At 43.7% G+C, this 26,835-nt stretch overlaps 1 protein-coding gene across 7 annotated transcripts in view; it reads left to right on the forward strand.

Moving 5' to 3' along the window:
• Window positions 1-2,119: 2,119 nt before the first annotated feature.
• LOC146856569 (uncharacterized) overlaps window positions 2,120-26,835 on the forward strand; it is a 161,134-nt gene continuing 136,418 nt past the window's right edge. For 4 of the 7 annotated variants that reach the window (XR_014981529.1, XR_014981530.1, XR_014981528.1 and 1 more), the window contains exon 1: window positions 2,120-2,273. Coding sequence is in view for 1 of the 7 variants with exons in the window: in XM_085654774.1 (XP_085510900.1) it covers window positions 8,330-8,407; window positions 8,977-9,075; window positions 10,430-10,786 (534 nt within the window). In the remaining 6 variants the exon portion in view is untranslated. Of the gene's footprint in view, window positions 2,274-2,386; window positions 2,531-7,358; window positions 7,686-8,308; window positions 8,408-8,976; window positions 9,076-10,429; window positions 12,029-12,578; window positions 12,737-26,835 lie in introns of those variants that run through there. The other 3 variants (XR_014981526.1, XR_014981525.1, XM_085654774.1) reach the window with 3 other exon arrangements.

Raw genomic sequence — 26,835 nt, forward strand, 5'->3', positions numbered from 1 at the left:
CTCTCATTTGATCCTTTTAGACCGCCTGGCAAAGCTAGGTATCTCGGGAACTATCAAGAACTGGTTCCACTAATTTCTGGATGCACGGTCTCAGCAGGTCTTTCGGCGCCCTCATGTCTCTTCTTCCTGCACCATGGTATGTGGAGTACCTCAGGGCTCGGCGTTGAGCCCCACCCTGTATAATGTTTATCTTGCCGCTTTGGCAACGGTAGGGGATCACTGTGGGGTGAGAATGATCTCATACGCTGATGAGACGCAGCTCGTGTTCTTATTCAAAGACACTGCAAAGGCCGCGTTTGATTGCTTCAGGCATTGCCTCACCATGATTCTCTCTTTGATGACAGACAATTGCCTGAAATTAAAAGTTGACAAAACAGATGTGATGTTTTTTAATCAAATGTAAATACAACAATTAAGGAAAATTGAGAATAATTTAAGGACCTAAATAGCATACATAATTAAATATACATACACCCTGTAATGTTGGATATAAGAACAGATATGTTTTATTTATATTTTAAATCGTTGATATAAATCATATTTCTGTACAATCTAAAAAGAAGAACAAACAGTGAGGATGGTGTCCTCTCTAATCAGAAGTGCACAATATTTTCACATTTATAATTCCTGTTATACATCTTGGCAATGTGCTATGAATCTTTTTCTTCTCACACTGTCATCAGTAATTATAGTTGTATATGGGATTGATTCAACATTCATCAGAAAATATACAAATTCTTATTTCATTTTGTAGAGAAAACATTCATTACTGGCATGGCTTTGGGCATTTTAAATCCTACGGGCGTTTCGGCTGTACGCCTTCATCAGGAAGCCATGTACATAGATCAAGGAAACCTAAACAGGGTATATGTAAACAAAAACATATATCAGTGTTGCTTAAGGGTCCTATTTACATTATAAGTTCCAAAAGGGATCATTTATAGAAACTTCCAAAACATTCGGCATATGAGTTAAAAACCAATAGTCATGAATCTGCAGAAATACATCACAAACCTCTAAGGTGATGTCAATTAATCAATAACATCTAACAACCGTCACCAAGTGTTAGAAAAAGATATAACAGAGAAGTGAACATTAGCTTAACATAGATCTTTAAGAGGGAAAAGAGAAGAATAAGGCCAAGTTTGTCTTCATTACTATTAGGTTCACACATCCTGGAGTACTTTTAGTACTAACGACAACAAGGAGATTTTACCTGATCCCATGTGTTGGGTGCTCTAGCCTCTGAAAAATGCGAACTTCGGAGGCCCAATACTCATATGTAGCAATAAATTCTGTAAACGGGCAAAGGATGGTTTTTAGTTAGTAAAGAGGAGTCGTCCTGAGGTGACGATATATGGACCTTAATGTTAGCCATTTACCTCTATAGAAGATTATTAAGACGAATCTAGGGGACTTTTAGTATTCTGATTGTCGTTGTCCAAAATGGATCACTGGTTAGTCCATGAAATTTCTACCTTGTCCGGTCAGTACGTCAAAAAGCCTCTTCTATGGTAAAATATAATAGTTGTAATAAAAGAACTGCCCCATAAAGTGGAGACATAAGCACTCAACCACCATGGCATAATAAAAGACTACTACACTACGACACTAATCCCTATACTAATGATGATGGAAAGGTAAGACACATTTACAATGGTTATGTTTGGCTAGACAGATTAAAATATTAGCTGGAGGGTCGCGTAACTAATTCACCTTAACCTCTAAGCCAATTAACGGCATTTAATTGTGCCAGGTCTTGTATACAAACATATTCTTACCCATGTTTAGGAAAAAGGGAAGAAAGCATTTTGGAGGTCCCACAAAGTTTTAAATAGTCCTTATGTCCGTGTGGGGGCTCTATGTTCAACATTTTTTTTAGCCATTAAGTACCCTGATGGGAAAAATTATAGATTCATGCACAATTATACCTGATTAACGCAGTTTTATAGTGTTAAATGAGCGGTGCTTTTCCTTAGACACCCTCTACTTTAGTTCACAGTATTAGATCGATATCCACACTAAGATGGCCGCCATATTAGATAACGGCCTTTTACAACAGACATCTTAGTGCGGTCTTACACATCCTCGCGAAACAACTTCCGGTTCACATGGAACATATCCGCTCATGGTGGTGCGCATTTTTGGCAACTAATGGGATTTAAAAAGCCAACTGTGTCCGTTCACAATACCGCCATTCTTCACAGACGTCACACAGCATGCTGGATGATTCCTGCTCAGCTTCTGGAATGACAGCTCATATCTACATATCGGTAAGCGCATATCCGCTTACTTAGGGATAGCGTTAGTTAGATATAAAGCACCTCCCCTTGTCAACATATAGAGATTAAAATGCTGCACTCTTTCTATCTTTGGGTCTTTGTAGATATAGACCCTACACAGACCAGAGGACCTTTTAAAACTCCACAGGATTTATAAAGTGCTCTCCTTCTCCCATCCGAATAATGGGTAAGGACACGTACTGAAGTCAAGATCTGACACGACCACGAGGACTTATATCCATAAATAGGTAAGCGTATACCCATACACACATGGATAGCGTCACTTAGATATAAAATATTTCCCTCATGAACATATAGGGGCAACAACGCCCTTTTCTTCATTATCTCCTTGAACATAGAGCCCCCACAGGGACATAAGGACTATTTAAAGCTTTGTGGGACCTCCAAAATGCTTTCGTCCCTTTTTCCTAAACATGGGTAAGAATATGTTTGTATCCAAGAACTGGCACAATTAAATGCTGTTAATTGGCTTAGAGGATAAGGTGAATTAGTTATGCGCCCCCCAGCTAATATTTTAACCTGTCTCGCCAAAAATAACCATCGTAAATGTGTCTTGCCTTTCCATCATCATTAGTATGGGGATTAGGGTCGTTTATCAACACAGGAGTCTTTTATTATGCCATGGTGGTTGAAGGCTTATGTCTCCACTTTATGGGCCAGCTTTTATATTACAACTATTATATTTTACCATAGAAGAGGCTTTTTGACGTACTGACCGGACAAGGCAGAAACTTCATGAACTAACCAGTGATCCATTTTGGACAACGACAATCAGCATACTAAAAGTTCCCTAGATTCGTCTTATTAATCTTGTATAGAGGTAAATGGCTAACATTAAGGGCCATATATCGTCACCTTCGGATGACTCCTCTTTACTAACTAAAAACCATCCTTTACCCTTTTACAGAATTTATTGCTACATACGAGTATTGGGTCTCTGAAATTCGCATTTTCTCATAGGCTAGAGCACCCAACACATGTAATCAGGTAAAATCTCCTCGTTGTCGTTAGTACAAAAATCACTCCAGGATGTGTGAACCCAATAGTATTGGAGCCTTATTCTTCTCTTTTCCCTCTTCAAAATCTATGTTAAGCTAATGTTCACTTCTCTGTTTTATCTTTTTCTAACATTTGGTGACTGAACTTAGATGTTTTTGATTAATTGACATCACCTTTGACGTTTGTGATGTATTTGTGCAGATTCATGACTAGTGGTTTTTAACTCATGTACCGAATGTTTTGAAAGTTTCTATAAATTATCTCTTTTGGAACTTATAATGTAAATAGGACCCTTAAGCAACAATGATATATGTTTTTGTTTACATATACCCAGTTTACTTTTTCTTTATCTATGTACATGGCTTCCTGATGAAGGCGTACAGCCGAAACGCGCATAGGATTTAAAATGCCCAAAGCCATGCAAGAAATTAATGTTTTCTCTACAAAATGAAATAAGAATTTTATATTTTCTGATGAATTTTGAATCAATCCCGTATACAACTATAATTACTGATGACAGTGTGAGATGAAAAAGATTCATAGCACATTGCCAAGATGTATAACAGGAATTATAAATGTGAGAATATTGTGCATTTTTGATTAGAGAGGACACCATCCTCACAGTTTGTTCTTCTTTTTAGATTGTACAGAAATATAGTGATTTATATCAACAATTTAAAATATAAATAAATAATATTTTTTCTTATATCCAACCTTACAGGGTGTTATGTACATTTAATTATGTATGCTATTTAGGTCCTTAAATTATTCTCAATTTTCCTTAATTGCTGTATTTACATTTGATTTACACACCCTGATTTAGGAAATTGTGTCAGAGGTACCCTTATTCTTACAAACAATGTTTTTTAATCAACCTTCAACCCCACGGGCAGATCTCTGGTGGCCGGCGCAGCTGAAACCCCCCCATCCCTGTCACTTCTGTCAGAAACTTAGGCTTTAAATTTGACTCTAAACTGTCAGGCTAGTCCCAGATTGGTCAAGTCTCCAGAGCTTGTTTTTAGAAACTTAAAACCTTGCGAAGATTCCTCCACCTGTTGCTGATCGACTGTCGGGCTACAAAAGTCCATGCCCTTATTACATCTCAGCTGGACTATGCTAACAGCTTGTACCTGTGTCTCCCTGCTTATCTTGCCCAGAGATTTTAGACAGTCAAGAACGCCACAGCGAGGTTCATCAGAAATGTGCACCTCCGACACCACATTTCTCCTCACTAGCGTAGCCTTCATTGGCTCCCAGTGAAAAGGAGAATCAAATGTAAGGAACTGTCCCTTCCCAATAGAGCCACAAGACATAGAGGTCCAGGATACCTGAAATAAAGACTTCAGAAATATCACCAGACTCAGATGCTTCTCCACACTCCTCGCTTTGCCAAAGCCAGGATTGGTGGGCGAGCCTTCGCAGTTAGAACAGCCGTTCTTTGGAATTCTATGCCTGATCACCTGCGCAAAGCAAAATCAGAATCTACTTTCAGGAAGGCATTGAAAACATGGCTGTTTGATTTGCCCTAGCTGGTCCCTTTCCCCTGTCTGATCTTGCTGCTACTTCTAGCACCGGGACACCGCCGTTGGTGGTAGCCGAGCGCTTTATAAGTGTTTATGGATAGATGGACGCATGGTTGGTTGCTGCTGATGTGCTGATGAGTTGCTATATCACTCACTCACTAACAAACTACACAAGGTTCTACTAAGGACTGGAGTTAGCAGCACGTGACGAAGGACGCGTCACGCAGACCGTAAAAAGATTACTAACTAATACTAAGGGGGCATTATGATGGCGTAAGGCCCACAGTGTGGTGGCGGGCCTTCCGCCATTGGAAAGCAATTTTCCCCCACCACATTACAATGGCGGGGGGAATCTGACCGCAACCGTGGCGGGTGCAAAGACTGCCCACCACGGATCCACCATAGGCAATCGTTACGATTGCCTGGCGGAGTGGTCAGCATCAGTAAAATGGTGGCAGTGCCTAGCAGGCACCGCCCGCCAGATTAGGATGCTGGCCGTAGCCAGCCTTTCCGTGGTGGGTAAACCACCATTGAAAGGCTGGTGGGGATTAGTTATGGGGGCCTGTTGCGGGCCCCCCTTTTGTTGGGGGAGGTGGCTGTGCACTGGGGGGATGCCCACGGTGCATTTCCCTGCACTGAGTGGCAGGCACCACGTAGTGCAGGGAAAGTCACTACATGCATTTTTACTATTGCGGTGGGTGCTGCAGCCAGCAGCATCCGCCGCAATGGGAAACATGCAAGATGCGACTGCCACAGTGGCGGCCGGTCCCACTCACCACCTTGATGGGGCAGCCATTGTAATGACCCCCTTAGTAACAAACCATAATAACTACCTACCTACCACCACCATCTTAGTGACAGGACAAAGTAAGGGAGTCTCCCTAGCATTACCTAACTTAAGTTCTCTAACCTCTCTTACATAATCAGCCCAAGCGAGCGCAAAGTAGCGCTGAGCACCTGTCTAGAAGAATAACAATCCCATAATATAAGATTTTTAAATGCAACTTATCTGCATGTAAGCAGCAGCAGCATTCTTGCTATTTGGGAAAAAATAACATTCGCAATAACACAGAACAGAACACACAATAGTAATAAAATTAGCTACTCACCAAGCCCCATGACCTCAACACCCAGCAGGTCCTGTTCCTAGTTCAGGATGTTGAACCACTTGTGAGTCAGCTGGTTGTGGGTTTGCCAGACCTCAGAGCAGCGAAACACTGCTCGGCACACCCTCGCCCACAGGCGGTGACGCTCCTGAATCCCATAGCCGAATCCCGGCCTGCCGCCTGCTGCTAAAGTTAAGGGGAGGTGGCGCTGTACAAAAAAACACAAGAGCGCCCACCTCCACCTCAGAGAACAGGGCACGGGCCTGCACACCTTTCGGGCGCTGTCTTCCGCACGGAAGGCGGCTCCTGGTCACACTACCTTTAGCCTTGCACTTAGCCTTAGACATGGTTCTGGGGGGGGCGTAAAAGAAAATGTAGAAGTAAACAATAGTCAGGAGAAGAAGTAGGGAAGTCAAAATAAATGAAAAGCAAGTAATAGAAAAACAGTACAAATAACGCAGTAAAAGTATAAATAAAATGCAAAATATAAACTTAGGGAGATAGAGGGATAGATAATAAATAAAAAAGATCAGAAAAAAGTGTAAGAAACAAAGGATTGAAAATATTGGAGAGGGATGAAAAACAGGCCCCAGAACCATAACGTGGTGAAGTTTGCGTGATATTTTCCCACGAACACGCAATCCGCATTGCCAAATGTCAGAAACATCTTGCGAGCATGCGGAACAGGCAACTCCGCATGCTCACAGAACTCCGCGTAGCATTGCAGAGTTTTTTTACCGCTTTGCAGAGTTTCACGTAGGTATGCTACACGAACTCCGCCCGGGCTTAGGTATAGTTAGCTCATCTAACTACTGCTGATTTTCTCTGCCTTTGTAAGAGTAAAACTTGAGCCTAACTATAACGTCTCTGTAACCTTTTGTTTTTCAGTGTATTTCTAAGTTTTTTTATGTAGGACTTAGAGAAGGTATCAGGAGGGCTTCTGGGTAGAGGTGGGTGGAGTTCAAGGAGTACCTCTACGCGGAATTCTGCAGTCGCAAAAAAACTCCACCGCACTACGTGGAGTTCCGCGTTCGGACACAGTTTGCTGATGCGCCTGTGCGCGTTGCATTGGGAATACAGAGAGCATCTGCATGCTTCAAAATTGCATGGGAACAGCACTATGTAGTCCTGTAGTGTGCCCGCATGCTAAATCACGCGTGAACAACACCACACGGTCTGCATGGGTGGGCCATCTTGTTTTTCTGCTCTCCAAATTTTTTATCTCTTGTTATTCTTTGTCATCCTCCTCCTTTATTACTTTTCTATCCCAAATTTTAACTTTTTACAATAATGTGTATCTTTGTGTTTGTCTATTTTACGTTTTGGTTTACATTTGTTCATGTTTTTGTGACTTCTTTTTTGACTTAGTTTATTTCCCCTTCTTCCTTATTTCTTTTTTCTTTACTTTCCCTTCATTTCCTTCTTAGTTCATTTCCCCACCCAGCACCATGGCAGAGGGGTGTCTTCCATGTGGGCAGTGCCGCAGCCCCAGGTGATCTTTGGAGAGGAGGAGGTGGCTGCAGTAGTTTTTTTTGTGCAGTGCCACTTACCCTCTATGCTGGCAGCATGCTTCCGGCCTGATAGCGGCCACCCCCTGTGGGAGCGTCGGCATCGCTTGGGGACTGTGTGCCGGTGCATGCGGCGCACAAGCCAGGTTTGGCACACCTCCCAGCAGCTGACGCACCGCTGGGCAGACATTCTCGACAGGGAAATGGACCTGCTCGACCTGCTAGTCATAAAGATTCCGGGGTTCGGTGAGTATTAATTATTTGTTGTGTTTGTGTTCTACAATGCTAAAATAAATCCAAATAGCATGCTGCTCACACTCAGAGGTAAGTTATGTTTAGTAAAGTTTACGCTGGTATATTATTTATTGTGTGATCCAGTTTCTAGCTTCTGCTAGGAAAGTGCCGCTACTTAATCACATTCATCAGGCCCTCGCTTATTTGAGAAGCCATTGCAGACTGTTTCGTCTGTCACTATATTAAATCACTGAGTATCGCATTCTCTATGTGACTTTGTTTATGTGGCTCGTACAGTTCCAGATTATTTATTTGAATTTACAGTGATTATGTGAAGTATGCATTTATGCATTGCAAAAGGGAGACTGAGTTGGCTCATCATGGGTGTTGAGAAATGGGAATAGAATAAAATCAAACATCATTAACTGAAATACATTAGTTTCAAATGTCGTTTTTGTTAAGGAGATCTAGACTATGGATGTAACGACAGTTGATATACTTGAGTCGACAGAAACTAGTAGTGCTATAGGTGATCTGTTTTAGTGACTGCGATTACTTTTCATGCTACATTTTGTGGAGATTATTAACAGAATCACTAATCTATTTTTATTTATCTTTTTAATTTCTTTCATCAGCACCCAAGGGGAAGAAGAAGGATGATTCTGAGGGTCCGGGGCAAGCTGGTTAGCCAGCGCCAAACATCAGCGCTGCTGCCGATGGCTCTGCAGATCCCAGTAAGTCCTTTTATGATTGTTGTGTATTTCTTAGAGTAGAACAGTAGATTTTTGGGGTATTTTTTGTCTATTGGAATTTTGGTGCTATCTATCGTGTTTCAAGAAGATTCAGATAGTAGGCTCAAGTAAGCTTGTATTTTAAATAAATAAAATCACCATGTATATTTGTTCAGAAAGGCTTTTCTTTTACTGTTTATGCCTAGGTCTAACGCAGTTCAGTTCACAAGAGATTGGCCATGGTCATCATGGACCCCCCCCCCCCCCTCTCAGTGTAGTGTGCTGCAGACCTCATGATTTATAGTTACAGTACACTACCAGTTTCCAATGGCAGTGCAGCAAGGCTGGAAAAAAGTATGAGGTCCCTCTTGCATTGTATTTGCCACCCATCAACATAGGCTTTTCGTTAAGTGTTATTCCACTCCTGGCTTGTCTAACTTTATGAGCCAACCAATCAAATGCCCAGGGTGATATTTGGAAGATATGTGCTAACTGAGCTGTGGTGCTGCATTGCTGTTGTATTTGAGGTTGCATATCTGGAAACTAAATTATGTGTAATGTTTATATTCTAGCTACACAGAGCATTAGTGATGCCGGCTCCAGTGCAGCTGCAGGAGGAGACGGTGACGGCTCAGTTGGAGGGGGACAAGCAGCAGCAGGACCGGGCATTGGTAAGACACATATTTCTTGCTATTACTATGCTCACTAGCCATTGCCATGGTGTCACTCATCGTCGTCATCAAAAATGACTGTGAGGAAACCCCCCCCCCCCCAGCTTTACCAGCCACAGCGGTGGTATAGTTATTATGTACTCTTCTATCTGCAATGCACCAACATCTTATATAATGAGCTTTGATGGCTTGAGGGAGACATGAAGGAACAGAAGTTAATTTAAAGAAATGAAATGGTATATGAGTGAAAGGGTGGGTGGACCATTCTTGCCATGTGACTCATTGTTAATCATGCGATACCCATGTGAAGTGATTCCAGAACACACATCATTGTTTCCCATAACAGATTAATTTGCACTTGTTCAGATTTTTCCCTTGGGAATTGAACCTAAGCTAAAGATGATGAATCAATGATCAGTGTAGTGGCCCCTCTATTAGAAATTTTAAAAAAAGCTCTACCCTGCCTGTCTAATCCCTCTACCCTACTTCTTGCAGTAGAGAAAATCAAGTTTCCTTTCCTTGGTTCTTGCCCAGCAAATGAATTTGTTGAAAAACGTGGTGGTGGGCAAGGCCACAGAGTAAAGTGGGAGTAAGTGCATGATTTGATATCAAGTTTGGCATATGGGATACACTGTGAAAAATGTTCCAAATAAAATCAATATAATCCATTCCTTTACCTGTAGTGCAGTCCATTAGATTTATTTTCCTCAACATCTGCTTTACGGCAGACAGGATATTCTAATAATATCTGCATTTCATACATGAGGTGTGTGACTGATGTAGTATCTTATTTATTATTCATCAGACTCTTTGGAGATAAGGTAGCAAGAGGAATGCATTTGGCGAAGAGCAGGGCCATTGGAATGAGATAATTGTCAACTACAGCTGCAGCCAGTAGCAAAGAAGCAGAGGTGCTGGCTAGCATGAGCATGGCTTCATTATTTTAGCACCACACACAACCTATACTCCCTAAAAGTGCATAATGCTATACTCATCAATGAGAAGTCATTTATTTTTAAACTCAAGGGGTCTAACTTTGTTTATAGTTACTTGAAAAGCCTTTAGAAGAAAGAAATATTCCAATCACAGTTTTTTTAAACCTGTGATGTTATTCTCTGCCAGTCTACCTGTTACTTTTCTGCCACACAGTCTTTTTTATGTTTGGCAACGTGTGGGGTAAAAGAAAACATAAAATTGGCCTTGTGACTCTCCTAATCATAATCATCACATCAAATAAATTCCAATATCTCCAGGGAACCAGCAATGTACTGCTACTGTGCCATGCTGGCATTTAAAACTACTGTTTGCACAGAGCATTATTTACAATTTATCTTTTTTGTTTTTCTCAATATAGCTGCTCCTGCTGGTCCAGCCAGACCGCCCAAAAGGCAAGAGAGAGCAGCCCCTGTGCAGCGGCAGAGGCTGGAGCGTATCCAACAGAAATACCGATGGCTGGTGGTCCTGGAAGAGGAGGAGGAGGAGGAGGAGGAGGAGGAAATCAATGCACAGCTTCCGGGCACCAGTGCAGCCGGTCCCCCTCAACCTGCTGGCCATCCCATCACCGGCACCGCCACCAGCCAACTACTACCACCCCCCACCAGAATGGCTACAGGCCATTGCTGCGCTGCATCCTGCAGCGGCTGAACACTATCGTGGGCCGGTTCACCTCGATGGAGCAGAGCATGGACCAGCTCCGGACCGACGTCCATAATTCCCTCTTCTAACCCTTTTAAAAATATTTGGTGGGAGGGATTTGTTGTTTTTTGGGGCTGGGTGGAGAGGGTGGGAAGGGTGTTGGGAGTGGGACTCAAGAGACTTTCTTGAACATTTCGAGTTTTGGGGCTCGGGCCAATTTCATTTGGGAGAGGGGTGGGCATGTTGCTTGGGTGGAGAGGGTGGCTTGCTTTGTAAATAAATAAAGGGGGGAAATGTTTTTTATAATCTAAATTTATGGCTGAAGTAGTTTATTTTTTCTTACTTCTCACTGCTTCCTTCAAGTAGATTTATACTGCCTGTTTATGTGCTTGTAACTTAAGACTAGAGATAGCGTATCACTTAGTTATAGAGTTTAGGCTTATACTTCTCTAACTATCTTGACCATTATGGGGAGTGCTGCCAAGATGAGATGACTTAGGCTACATTGGGTGGAGGATCAGAACTATCTAGATAAAAAACCGTAGCTATTAATTTATTTCTAAATTAAATTACATCCATGCTAGTTATCTTACCTGAATATAGGTGCAGCAACAATAGGGGAGGCATCACAACTGCACAAGCGAGGTTCCACTTCCAGTTCCACCCAGGTGAGCTCCAACTGTAGGATTGTTCTGAATGATTGACTGATGATTATCCATCGTAGGCAACTAAATGGAACTAGAAAGACTGAGTAAGTGGGTCATATATATATCAAAGATTTAGAAACAATTGACACCCCCTGAGAACTACGTGATGATGACACAATGAGAATGTCTGATTGTGCTAAAATAGAAAAAATAGCAATACTAGTAAGTTTTGGCTAAAGTGGGGCTAGCAGTATTATTTGTGAAATCCACAATTTATGAAAAATTGACTCAAAGTCTGAAGTCGACACGCTTAGGTTGGGCGTGTACGGTTAGGCAACACAAGGCCTTAATGACGATGATGCTAATAACTGATGTTCTTCATTCTATATCTAAAAAACTATGGATCATTTTTAATGTGCAGGTGATCCATTGATGGTGTAATTTAAGCTACACCTCATAAATCACACTGCTCGGGGAAGAGGGTTAGGGGTTTGATGAACAGATGGGTAATGGGATTTGGGGAAAGGTTTGACAAAGACATATACTACAAAAGAAGGCTAACATTTATATGGGCAATCAGCAACAGCACATCATTCGCCATCAATCTGAAAGAAAGACATGATTATGACAGAGTACAGATACATGCATGGCAAACAGTCCTTCTGCCCCCGAGACCCAATTTAACATATATATAAATGGTCTGTCTTCTAGGTTAGGGAGTGAACCCACCCACCCACTTCAATTAGTTAATATGATTGTTAAAAAAAAATAAACTGTATTGCAAAATTGGGTGCTGCATCTTCATTCTCCTCGGGAATGTCCACTCTTTGTGGCCTCTCTGCGCTGGTCCGGTATGTATGCAGGAGTGTTGTTGAGCTCTGTTAGCTTTCGCGTTTTGTTCGTGAAGGAGACTAGAAGAAGGCCTGTGGATTGTGAAAGAGAAACTGTATTTTAGATTCAAGGAGAAGGACAGAAGTAAGGTAAGCTTCGTCAGGAGAGTATCAAGATAAGAAGACACAGAGGCAGAGCAAAAAAAACAAGAAGGGGACTCAGAGTTTCACTTTTGCCCCAAGTCCAATACCCACACACAGACCAGCATTTCACAAATGCACCACTCTCTATTCCAAATAGCTGAGTAGTATTAGGCTATAGACTCTTGGTTTAACTTTGAACTGAAGTTGATACTGGATAACTTCTTGCACTTTGTTTTTGATGTGGCAGACCTCCAGCTCCCAGTCCCGCCCTGAGTCTTCTCTCCATGATTCTCCACCAGTCCTTAGTGACTCTGAGTAACCCTGCACAAGGCCAGTCATCATCATGAATCGTGAGGACCCAAGCAAGATAGACGTGGAGTGCAGTGCACTGCTGTTGAAGAACAAGTAAAGAATGAAACAGAATTGTAGTATTTTGCATGGGTTTTTGTTTGATAACTAAAGTGACTGTTCTGGTGTCTGAAGAACCTGAAAAAAAGGAGAATACCCCAGAAATTAATTAAATCTGGCTAAGTGTGAAAGGGCTGATCATCACCTACAGGGAAAAAAAAGCGCCCATCACTCAAGCACCAAACAATGCAAATCGATATTCATCTTAAGAAATTTCCCATGTTACAGTACAACACACCCCCTCACTGAGTGTCCGCTACTACATGAATCATCAATCAACTTAAATCATCACTCACGCAATCAGTCACTGATCATTGCAATAGTTGAAGTTACATCATCCAAGGCAAGCACGGGTAGTTCAGGTATTGTTTATTTAGTCATCTTTGATGCAGGCAAAACATTGGAATTTGGTTTGGCAGGCATTCCTGTACATAATAAATGATTTCATGGGGCAGCCATTCTAGTACTAAGTGATGCAAAAAGGTATAGGAATTAGGCAAAAGGCATGCAAGGGGGGCAGGTATGGTCCCCAATGTCATGAAGAAATTGTAGAGGCAAACTGGTCCAACTGCAATCCTGCAATATATGTGACTTATAAAGAAAATGTGCGGCTGTATAAATCTGACACAAAAATAATAATGTTCCTCTAGCTAATTTTTTTGCAAGGAAAGAACTAAGTTCAATGAGAAAATTTGAAAAGTTCTATGGGGGCACTGGCATACTTAATCCAGGAAGTAGAGTTTGTCCTCAAACTCAGGTGGTTCACCCAGTAGTTAGGAAGCTAACACATTTGATTACATTTGGGACCAATCACCCTCTTCCGCCTCCTGTGCGGCTGTTTCAAGAATGGTGTAATTGTGTGGTATAAAATGTAAGGGTGGGCGTAATGTACGTAAGGGACCTACGCGGAGAGACACAGAGATGGAACCAATCTCCGCACTCTCTGCATAGTTCCGTTACGCACATCCCGCCTCCCGCCTGCACCCGCCCGCAGTATTAAATACATTAAAAAAGCAATTGTTTAATAACCTTAACTTATTGGCGGCGTCCCCGGGCTTCCATCCTTCTCCAGCGCGTCTTCTTCTGGGAACTGCGCATGCGCGGGAGCCCGCGCATGTGCATTCCTGCCGAGGAATGCGCATGCACGGGCTCCCGCGCATGCGCAGTTCCCAGAAGAAGACGCGCTGGAGAAGGATCGAAGCCCGGGGACGCCGCCTATAAGGTATGGTTATTTAAAAATTGCCTTTTTAATGTATTTAATACTGCGGGTGGGAGGCAGGTGGCCAACTTCTGGTATACCCGAGTGTGCGGAGATTTGTCTTGTTTCTCCGCCAATTATCGCAGAAGGGCAAATCTCCGCACATTCCGTGGGTGGAACGGAGTTGTCCGCCCACCCATAATAAAATGTTGGTTCCTTTTGATCATAGTCAATCTGTCCATATTTTGAGGCAAGAGACTGGTCCTACTTACTGTGACGACTGCCCCAGCTACATTGAGCACACGTTCAGTAGGCACATTGGCAATAGGAAAAGTTAGATACCTTATTGCCAGCCTGTTGAGCTCCAGCCATTGGTGCATCTTCCCATAACAATACATTAAGGGATTTTGACCCACATAGACCTCTTTTGGATCATCCAGATAATCCAGGAACATTCTGTGAATGGTCATTGGTGCTGCCACTTGTCTACCTGCTTTGCCATCTCCTCCGAACTGGACTTGAACCCTGTCAATTGTAACCAATTTAATGCAGAGGCTGAGTCCAGTCCTTCGTTTGCTGTTCTTGCCGGTGTTCTGGTTTGGTGTTGTTGGCTGCTGTGAGACAAGACTGCCTTCTCTGGAAGTTGAAGGTGGCACCCCAGAACTGCAGGGTGGGACTCAAAGTTCTAGTCGTTCTTCTTGCAAGTCTCTGACTTGCTCTACAATCCACCTCTTGTATTTTAAAACATCCCCTTCAGAAAAAGGGATGAAAGTGGGATGAATCTTTTTGTACCGTGGACCAAGTAGTGTGGCACATATGTACTCTTTGGACTCGATGATGTCATTTTGCAGCCTTATATTAGAAGCCAAGCGCAGGACTAATATCTCAACCAAGGCATGCGCTTCTGTGTTTTCAATCACACCTGCTGAGGCGAACATTTCAGACGCCTTCTTTGCCTGGTCTTACAGGAGATGCAGCAATGGGGTAGCTTGGCCCATCGTATTGTCCTCCTTGCTAACTTCCCAAAAGCCTCCCCAAAAACCTCAAAAGGGAGTAGCATCTGTGTCAGGCATTTGTCTAGGCCCTATTTGTCCGCATCCATGGGCAAAGCTTTCCCAACTGCATCCCCTCCTCTTTTAATAACATAGTCATTGATCTGTCTGTATTGCTCAAACTGCGTTGCAGCATGTAAAAGGCGGAGTTCCAACATGTTGGCACCTCTTGTATCAGGGTTTTAACTGGTGCTCTATTATTACACTGAATAATCCCCAGTTGCTTCTGGGCTTTAAAAGAATGGCTGAAATGGGTTCTTCTGCAGGTGGTCAGTATGTTGCTGGCTATGTCTTCCTTTTTTAGGAAGTCTTCTGCCACCAGGTTGATGCAATGGGTCAAGCACAGGACCCTGAAATAGCCCCTGTCTGACATGGCCTTGACTATGTTACTGCCATAGTCTGTGGCAACAAATCTAATTCTATAACCTCTGGGTCGGAGCCATTCATACATCTTTCTGTTAAATTCCTCCAAGATGTTTACAGCTGTATGTGATTTCACACTGGCGAACATGGCCTCTGTTGTATGCCTCCGAACGCTCTTAAAACTTTCTTCAGGGCCAAGAACTGAAGATATCTTTTGCTTACCCCTGCAAAAGAGATCCAGTGTGCAGTGATGCACATGTAATCAGTCGCCTGTCAACTGGTCCACATGTCTGTTGTCAGGTGGATGGTGTGAACAACACTTTGCTGCAATGCTTGTCCAACCAACTGCAGCACATTGTGGTGCAGCGCTGGAAGAGCCTCTCTGGCAAAATAGGTTCTACATCGTACCTTCCATTTTGGGCAGATGTCTGCTACAAATTCTAAAAATCCACTCCTTCCACAAATAAAAAAGGGAGGAGGTCCAGCGCTAACATTTTTGCCAGCTTCCGATTGTACAAATATGCGGTCGGGTAGTTTTGCTCGTAGGGCCCCTCCTGCCTACACATGCCCGTAATAGTAGCCTGGATTTTCTTCTTTTCATGGGGCACTGAGACAGGCATCTTTTGAGAAGTAGATGCTACTGGTAGACTCAATGTGCGTCATGATGGAGGGGCTGTCACTGTATGCCGTGGTGTCTCCATCATCTCACTCTGAGTCTTCTTGTGCCATTGTGAAGTCGCTTAGGTGGGAGATTCTGCTGGTGCACCGCTGGGGACAGGGCTGCTGTGTGTGAAGATGTCGCCCTCTTCTTCCTCATCATCACCTTCCACTGTTATTGGACTTATAGCTGATGTTACCCGCCTCTCTCCACCACCATGACCACGTTCAGCATTTTTTTAAGGTGCTCCTTCTACTTGATTGTGTGGTGTTTATTCACATGGGTCGTCTGGCCTCCAGTACCATAATGTGTACCCGGCTTACCTCGACAAAAATTTGTGTGTGGCAAATGGTGCATACGGCAATGTGCTCCCCCTGTGCCTGAAGATGAACTGCAGGTAGGTGCGCATGTTGTTGATTGCCTTTCTGCTTCTTCTGAGGCAGGGGTTGGTGCAGGTCTCAGCTGGGGCTTTGAAAATATGAGAACTGGTGTCGGTGCTACCTGTGCCACATCCCTCAGAGCTGGTTGAATAGCAATGTAAAATTCCTCTGTGTCATCTTTCACCATGACTACCTCGTCATCCTCCTCTTCATCCATTTCCATAAGTCTAAGTCTTTCTGGATTTTTACTTTTTCCTTGCCTCTCCTATTGTCTCCTGGTCTCTGTCGGGATCCACTCTATGTCCCTATCATCATCATCAGAAGTGGTGCTTGGAGAAGATGGTGCTGTAGTAATACCCTTTATTTTCCTTGCTGGAAATGTGGGAGCCAATGATTCTAAAAGAGGAGGTTCAAATTCTTGCTATGAAGGAAGCTCAACCTCCTTTTCGGCTCCAACATCAGACAAATCCATTGCTGGCTCCTGCCCACTTTCCTGTGTTTCCTGAAATCATTGTGACTACTTTGCGAAAGGGACAAATCCAATTCAACATCATTACTCATCAGCGGTGACATGATTGCACTGGCTGCAACTGTCGAGCATGGTCCTGGGCTCAGGTTTGGGAGGTAGTGCTGTTGATGCAGGAGTGCTGCTCTCAGCTTGCTCGCCGGAGACCAGTGCGGCAGGCACAACTTTCCTGTTAAAGGTTGCAGTCAGCACGTCAGTGGTGGAAATCTGCTTCTTCTGCTCCCCACTAGCCTCTTTCTGGGCAGCACCTTTCTTTGGGGCCATCTTGATGCTGTCAGTTTCCAGTGGAACATAGCTTCACAACAAGCTGAAGAGATGACCGTGTCACGTAGTCAGTCATGTGTCACGTCGTGCACAGGACTTCTGACTGGCAGTACAGTGGATGATGTCTTTTCTCTTGTGAACCTAAAAGCAAACAAGCAAGAAAAATATCAGTGAAATGTGGCATTGTTGCAGTTCAAGTAGTAGTACAAACAAACAATATCATTTAATGTGGTGCAATACAGCTGTAACTGCTTTATGTGCAATGCATCAAGTTGGTTGTGGCACGCAGGGAGGTGCAGCTGACAAATGCATTGACAAGTGAATTTACACAATGATAGCAGAAGTGGTTGATTCATTGATGCTATATGTCATGAAAATGGTTAAAAAACATTAAAAAAATTACAAATTAAATTTTTTTAAATAAAACTAAAATTGTCAAAAATTAAAATTAAAACAATTATAATCAAGTGACACTATCCTCAAGCATATACTTTTTTAAATTTATTAAACTGCTATCTCATTGCTCAACCATCCATGCAAGCATGTGGCAAAGGGCCAGACTGGCTGGACACACAAAATGGCTGCCTGCCATTGCCACCTGGTCATCAATAACAACAACACAGAGCAAATAGGCAGTGGGAATGGGAACAAAGAGAAGACGGCATACAGGCCTATGGCAAAAGCACCCGGCTACCTACACAAAATGGCCACCAACTGACCACATTGTGAACCAGCAAGCTAGGAGGCATGGCCGCAACATTATGATAAAACACATGCAAGCCTATGACAATACCACACTGGATGCCTGTCTATGCAAGATGGCAACCAGCCATATGGTCAAACAGCAATCAAGGAAGCAAAGGGAACAAAGAGAAGATATACAGGCCTATGGGGAAAGCAGTAGCACACTGGCTGTCTACACAAAATGTCCGCCAGACACATGGTCAAACTTCAGAACAACAACAACTAGCAAGGAAGCATGGCCACAAACAGAGTAGACATGCAGGCCTATGGGGAAAGCACACTGGCTGGCTACACAAAATGGCCGCCAGCCGCATGGTCATACAACAACAACCAGCAGGGAGGCATGGTCACAAAAAGAGTAGACATACGGCGCTATGGAAAAAGCACACTGGCTGGCTACACAAAATGGCTGCCAGCCACATGGTCAGATAACAAAAACCAGCAAGGAAGCATGGTCACAAACAAAAAAGACATGTAGGCCTATGGGTAAATCACACTGGTTGGCTACACAAAATGGCCACCAGCCAGATGGTCACAACAACAACAGCCAGCATGGGGGCATGGCCACAAACAAAGAAGAAATGCAGACCTATGGGGAAAGCACACTGGCTGGCTACACAAAATGGCCAACAGCCACATTGGTCACAACAGCAAAAAGCAGGAGGCCTGGAAAAACACATGCAGGCCTATGGTGGGCACTGACTATACAAAATGGCCCCTGGCCACATGGCATAATGATTCTTGAACAACAAAGGCAAATGGGGGCCTATGCCAAACACACATACACACACATACAGTGGACAGACAAAAGAGGAATCAGAGAACACAGAATTCAGCACTGCCAAAAACAAAAATTAACTGGGCTAAAAATGTTCACAACAATACACATCCTCCAAAAGGTATTGCCCAACCTAAACACTGTTTGCAGGAGAAAAATGTGAAAAATCGCAAAAAAAACCCCACATTTTGTTTTTTAATTCTATGCCATTCCATGACCTAAAAGATGTTTCAATTCTACAGAAACAGTAGTTTCATGCACCCATGAATAGTACAGGGCCTACTGGCTGGAAGGCCCATTGGAAAACTAGGCCACATAGTGAATTAAATCAATCAATATTGCAAACATTAAAAAACATGGAGAAGAAAATGTACTGAACTGTGCAATATTTTTCCTAGACAAAAGAAGATACATTTCATGCTAAAAAAAACTAGGCCCCTACTAAAACTGCTGGCCACCCATCACAATAAATTTTAAAAAATGAATAAAGGTACAAATAAATCAAGGTGCATGCCCCCAGTCAAACAAACAATACACTTGCACACCCGTTTTTCAACTTACTTGTGATATCTCAAAAACAAAGTCCTTAAATCCAATCGTATATATGCAGCAGACAAGGAGAGTAATCCTTCCAGAACCAAATCCCAATGAAAAAATGACCAGGAGAGCAACAACGCACTGGGAATTGCTTGCTGGACAGAAACGGGAGGTTGGAGTCTCTGGGGAACTTCCTTCTGGGTTGAAAAAAGAAAGTTTAAGAAAAATGGCTTCTTGCAGAAAAAAACCAACTCCAACTGCCAGTTTGAGAAGAAAATCCACTCCAAACGCCTCTCATCTGCATTTTCAAGCAGAAAAGATGCACAACCTCTCCATTTGTGATCGACTCTAAGAAAGCTAGATTGGTGCTGTGGTGGGCGAAAGCCGTGCGAATGAGCGCAAAGTCTTGCGAGAGCTCTTTAGCGGTGTGAGAAGTCTCTTGCACGCTCGCAATTGGTCTGAGAGTCTTGGCACTCGTGGTTGAGGGTCTAAAGAAAACTCGAGAGCACGAACGGGAAAAATTACTCCGTGCCCGAATGGCGAAATTCAGGAATTCCTCGTTCCTCCGTGGAGTGCAGAATGCCCGAATTCCGTAAACTCTGCGGGAAGAGGGGAGTTTACCACCCGGGATTACTGCTTGGCGCCGAAGGTCCCTCAGGAGTAAAGTGGACTTCAACCCCCTACAAGGACATCCTTGGGGGTGAACTACCCCTCCTGTTACCTCCAGCAAGCCCCACACAGTGAGTTTGTTAAGAGGTTTTTGGTGGCCATGCCCCCTTTCTCCACCACTCTGCAAACATGACTCCTTGTGCATTACTAGTTTGCAGATTAAGTTCCCTTGGCTCTTGAGGGTCCTTGGGGGCCAATTAGCCCTCCTGTTGCCTCCAGTAAGACCCACACAGGCATATTGCTGAGAGGTCATCAGAGGCCATGCTCCCTTTGTCCACCACTCTACAAACAAGCCTCCTAGTGCACTACTAATTGGGGGAAGAAGCCCATCTTAGTCTCGAGGCCCTCAGGAGGCAAGGGGACCTCATCCCCTACCAGCAGTGCACTGAGAGGCACGTGTGCAGATTGGTGGAGAAAGGGAGCATGGCATCCGACCACCTCTCAGCAATCTCACTGTGTGGGGCTTACTTGAGGTAACCAGAGGTCTTGTTGGCCTCTAAGGACCCTCAGCAGCCAAGGGGACTTCATCCCCCAACCAGGAGCATGCAGAAAGCACCTTTGCAGCAGAGCAATGGAGAAAGGGGGTGGGGCCTCCAGTGAGTGGGCAGCTTTTTTTCTTCTCTTTTAAAATATTTTTGGAAGGGGGGCCATGTGGCCACCTTTCTATGGACTATTTTGGAACTCTGGGACCCAATCCCCCCGGGCCTGACCCATTTTATTATTCTTTTTTTTTTAAATGGGAGGATGGCCTCGTGGTCCCCTTCCCAGGCCGATTTCGGCCCAGGGGACCCCATGACCTGGGGCCTGGCCTTTTTTTTTTTTATAATTCAAAGGAAAGGGGGTCCGAATGGTCCCCCGCCTGGGCCACTTTCGAACCCAGGGACTCCATCCCCGGGGCTTGCCCTTTTAAAAAAAAAAAACATTTAAACGGGAGGGGGGCTGTGCTGCCCTTCCTCCCCAGGCCCTTTTCGGCCCCTGGAACCCCATCCCTGGGGCCAAGCCACTTGGCTGGGACTGTGTGGGGAGCCTGAAGGCCCCCGTGGTCCCTGCCAGCTCCCCGCTGCCTGCAGGAGATGGCATTACTTTTACACACAGGGAGCTGCTGACATACAGCTCCCTGTATGCAAAAGCAAAATGCGCCGCTTTGAAGAAGCAAGAGCATTTTGCTCAAGGCGGAGCACTGTTTGCTATATTCTAGGGGTGGGCTCCTCATTGCTTGAGCTGGCCCTGGGATTGGTGGTCCCCAGGGCCATGTAGGGCTCATGGATGGGGGCCGCGATGTCCCCTCCTTTCTTCAAAGTTGCCCTGGGGAGGTAGGGGTTACCGCAATGGAATCCCTTATTTGTTGTATTTGTACCCAGGGGAGGTGAAGGTCCCCGGGGCTGTAGGGGAAGCCACAGGGCCTCCCTGCTTTTCTTTTAATACATTATGTGAGCCAGAGAGGTGGCAGTCCCTGGGGCAGTGGGGGAGGCCCTACGGCCTCCCTGCATTACTTAAAATAAAAAAACTGCGTACCCCAGAGAGGTGGCATTCCCCTGGGTGGTGAGAGTCCACGATGCCCCCTCACATAATTGCAACTAGCCCGGGGAAGGGGTGGACCCAAGGGCTTTGAATAGTCCAAGGAGGGGGGCCCCATGCATCCCCCTCCTATATTTATCCCATGCACCCAGGACCAGGCCCAGCCAGGGATTATTCTAAAGCAAGCGCAGGGGCCCACGCTTGCTTTTCAAAAACAATTTGCTGTGGATTCACGGATCCACCCGCCAGACCGCAAAAGGAAAAAAATGCCATTTACCCATGTCAGGGTCTCTTAGCGACCCTCCCCTCCATATCTGGGGGGTTATGGTATTCCTACCATGCCCCCTTTTCTTTATTTGTGACTTTTTTCTGAGATAGCTGCCAACATTTCCTGGTTGGCGTGTTGGCAGCCAATCAAATTTTAGTAGGATCTGTGAGTCGACGGCAAGGACTCATGTCCCCAAATATGTATATTTTTTTAAGTTAGATATCTGAAAAACTACTGAACACATTTACAGCAAATTACAAAAAGCCTGTTTTCTGGTGAAAACGCATTTTGGGATCCCCCTTTTTTCTAGGACCCCGCTTGATGGATCATTCCAAAACTTTCAGCACAGCAGCTGAACCAAAAAGAGGGAGTTTTGAGAAAATTTCATGAAGATTCAGCAAGCGGCTCCAAAATTATCGACAAAAGAAAAAACACTCTTCCTATGGAATCTTTGGTCCTAACTATAACTACCTACTGGCTATCCCCAGTAGATAATAAAAATAAATATGAATATATATATATATGCTCCACAATGTGACTCAAATTTCCAGTGCGCACAACAGCGGGTGCAGAAGTAAGGGCCGAATCCAAGCCCCTTATTTAATTTCCAAACAAAAGACGCCGCTATCTGGAATCCGATATTCAAGTTTTATTACACTTGTAACGCTCCACCAACACGTTTCAGCCACGCATGGCCTTTGTCACAGTTAATGAGTCCTTTTTCTGTTGCACTATATATACATATCACATTGGCCTTTTAATGTGGCATTGCGGGTAATGTAGTGCAACTTCTCTTTACAATTTTATTTACAAATATTTACAAAAAATAGAGATGTTGACTGTTGTTAGTTTACAAGTTTGGCAATATGCTAGTACAACCAGAATCGTGAGCAGTATAGTAATATGCTTAATTGTCCCATTTTGGGAATCATCCGCTTATCGTTAAGCTGCTGTCATGTTTTTCACTAGTCACTGTGCCATCGCTCATTTATACTGTGCCATTGCTCTTTTAGTTGTATGGCATTGTTTCTTTTCAGTGATTTTTTGCTTTAGCGGTTTTGGTATCGTAACCGTATTTCCCATTCATAGACGAGAGTTTCTGCTCTTATTATTCCTGTTGGTTCTCATACTCGTATTCTTCCATTGTCCGCGTTTTTTTCTAGATGGAAAAGGCAAAAATTGCACATTTTGTGTTCATGTTCCATTGTTCTTATAAATTCTTTTCCATTCAGCCTAGATGTACATATAATTCTTCCTCAGTGTTAATTCCTGACTGTGCCTTGTATTCTTAATCTTATTATGTAGTGCAATTCTAATTGTCAAAGTTTTTTTATTCGGTCCCCGCCGCGGTATGATGTTGTCACTCCATGGATCCCCAAAAGGTTTTCAGCCCACACAACAGCGGGTGTAGGCATAAGAGGCGAATCTAAGCCCGTATTTAACTTCCAAACAAAAGACGCCGCACTCTGTAATCCGATATTCAAGTTTAATTATACTTGTAACGCTTCACCAATGCGTTTCAGTCTTGCATGGCCTTTGTTACGGTTAGTGAATCCTTTTTCTGTTGCACTATATATACGTACCACATTGGCCTTTTATGTGGCATTGTGGGTAATGTAGTGCAACTTCTCTTTACAACTTCTTTACAAATATTTACAATTTACAACTTATTTCGGCCTCCCAACCTTTGTCAATGTCAGTGAACCTCCGTGAAACATCATCTTTTAACTACAATTAAAAACCATTGTTGTAATTCATGTGCTCAAGCTTAATCAACATTGCACACCGTTCATGCTGAGATCATAATCTCATTAATTCAAATTCATTAATAAGAAACAAAATTCATTCAATGTGAGACCTGGACAGTATCATATACGTAAATATTAATTTATTTAGTAAACAAACACAGTGGTCCCATCCTGCTGATGAAAATAATTTCATTCGATATGTTGATGAAGGGTGACCCCCCCATAGCCAGCATAGAGAATTTATAGAATGTTCTGGAATGTTAAATTGGCTAGAAAGACAGCTGATATGATACTGTCCAGCTCCCAATTGATCTTGGACACATGAATTCCACGTTATACTATGGCCACCATGAGCAACACTGACAGAATGAAACATACATTCTAACCCCTCGTTGATATTTACACTGAACTAGCTGTCAAATGAAATCAATTGTTGTTAAAAGGTGATGTTTCATGGTCAGGGTCCATTGCGCACCCCGTCCACGTTGGGAGGACTTCCCCAGGCAGCAGCAGCTGTCTCAGGTAAGCACGGTGGACAAGGCAGGGTACGGCTGCGGGGGAGCCGACAGAAGAGGCATAATTAAATAAATAAATAACACCTCTTCTGTCGTCCGTTGGCGTCCCCCACTGCGCCCTTCCCCGCCTCACCGCCTACCTGAGCCAGCCACCGCTGTCCCCTAAGTGGATCTCTACGATCTTCCTGGTCCAGCACCTCAGGGCCTCCCACCACTTCCTGCAATTAATTCTACACTGTTTAAAGCCCAAGGGTCCGCACCTTCCAGGTGATGGCTCTCCAAAGGGCTTTCTTCTGATGGGTGTTGATCTGTATGGATGCAATAGATGGAGAAACAGATTGTAACTGCAAGTTTTTAAATATCTGTTTGTTTAGCACACACTTATTGTATACAACTAACTTAATCATTCATCAATAGTCAACGCAATACATGTGTAAATGTCACCTGTTACACACTAAAAAAGCATGAACACACACTTTTGTGGTCATCTGCTGACAATCCTCAACCCTTGTCATGATCTACACTGACTAAGCCAGCCCTCTAACATCGTGTAGCCCAGGGCCATCCTACATGTACTGTAATGTGAGGCACTATGACACACAACACACCACTGAGACCTCCTGAAGGGTGAACTAATTGTGCATGACTGTACAGTCGCCTTTACAGCCAGGACTAGTGACTTGAGCCATATGGTCCCTAGAGCCTGGTACCATAGTATAGACTACATCCTGAGACTTAGGTCACAAAGTAAGGGCTGGCATGTATGTCACTGAGAGCTGACTCTCTGAGGATGTGTGTACATGTGGGCTACCTAATCGGCTATCATACTACATCAAATTGAGTTTGTGTGGTATGTATTGCTATCACAGGACACACCTTTTGCCATATGTGCCACTGTAACAGGAATGGCATTCAACATACAATTGTGTGTGATTTCATTGAATTGAAGGTAACAAAACTGGTGAATGACATTTCATAATTGTTTCTGAATTAACCAACTATCTGCACTGGTAATGTGCCAGATGTGCAATAGGCCTGTAGAGTGGAAGCATGACTTATGGAAAAGTGTCAACAGACCTGTAGGAGTAAGGGGACTGTCATAAGAAAAAAAGAGTCATAAGTAAAAGACGCACATTGACAATGTGGATCAATGGAGAGAAGTATGAGGGCAGGGGGTTACCTCAATCATCGTTCTAAAGAAAGTCCATATAAAAACAATCAGGACTGCCATTGCTTAATAAAACGTATTTTGGGAACATCCATGGATCTGCAGGTCTACAGGGAGATTACTTTGTGCATCAGTTGTCTTGCCACAATAACTCTGCCCCAGCCTGTTACATGGACCAGACTGGCACAACTCATTGTCAGACCCTGCTCTCTGAAGGCTGTGCCTACTGATCCTACATGAACATCACATTTCCACCAATTCAATACATAAGAGTGAAACTTCTGGCCATCAAATGCGTCGCCTCGAGGTTGCATGGCCCTCTGAAGGGGCCTGTGAAGTATAGCTAGTTCCTGATACAACAGTTTACCAAAGCCTGATGTGGGCTGAGTGATCTGTGTGACTGTACACATGCATAACAGCATCCTCAACCGCTTTTTACAGTATACAGACACAGCTCATGGTTTGACTCTGCGACTCAGACACATTTTAGCCAATTAGAATTGAAAAGATGATGTTGAATAGAGTAAAAATGTATTTGATATAGTTACCTGTTTCTCTGGTGAACCATACAGCTGGCCATACAGGGGAAGGACTTCTTCAACTAGGGTCTCCAGCTGCTCTGGAGAGAAGGGATGGGCCCTCCAGTGGCGGAGCTAGGGGGGGCGGTGGGGGCGGTCCGCCCCAGGCGGCCCAATTTTGGGGGCAGACAAAGGCATTCAGATAAGGCTCTGCTTGCTTTCGTGGACGTTCGAGGACGGTCGGAGAAGGAATAGGACTCGGGCAATGTCCTCTTCTTTTTTGTGCTGGCAGCTGTCCCCCCCCCTATTCCTATTATTCCCTCTCTTTCTGTCTTGCTCCTCACTTACTGAAAACCATAACTTGAAGAAACGGTTAACAACCTCTCTTTCCTATTTTCACATGTTGCTTCCCTGTGAAATGGATCCAAAAAAGAAAAACACTCTTGCGGGAAATGCCCTTTATCTGACATTTTTCTATTCCAAAGTGCAGCGGGATGGAGAGAAATAGACGGTTTTAAATATGAAAAATAAATACATAACTAAATAAAGCAAGACAGAGTGGTTGCAAAGTGGCCAGATTGGTTTTATTCACATCCAAATACACCAGCCTCACTTTACAGAGTTTGCCAGTGAAGCGCTACTTTTGTTTTCTAGTCTTTCTTTGAACAGCATTGTTGTCCCCAGTTGGGAAAGTGTACCACTCCTGGAGGGACTGCAATACCTGGTTGATGGGTGGATTGGAAAACAAAATGTGTACCATGGCTCTGTGTTTATGGATGTGGTCTTTTTAAACCATACTGCTTACGTTTTGTAAGGATATAAGCAATGGACATAGAAACGGTTCCCTTCAGGGCCCTGTAGTCATATCCTTAACTTTTCAGGTAAAACCACTCGCTGATTTCTGAATAGTGAGTGAGAGATCGTTAAGGTAACCATGTTGTTTCTGCCTACATTTCACATGCTTTACTTAATCTTGCATTCCCTATGACTGTTTGCTTTTACTTTTTTTTTTTAGGCAGCATATTACTCTTATCAAGTGCATAATTTGAATTGAACCACATCCAAGTGTTTATAGCGGGCACAATTAGGTTTTAGCTGAAGGCAGTGCAAGTTTCTCTCAGTGGGGCAGTATGGTGTTCAGTGGGGGAGAGGATGTGGCACTATGGTCAGAGCTGTCAAATTTAGAACTGGG

This window comes from Triturus cristatus, chromosome 4_1 (genome assembly GCF_964204655.1).
Source record: "Triturus cristatus chromosome 4_1, aTriCri1.1, whole genome shotgun sequence".
NCBI classification, from domain to species: domain Eukaryota; kingdom Metazoa; phylum Chordata; class Amphibia; order Caudata; family Salamandridae; genus Triturus; species Triturus cristatus.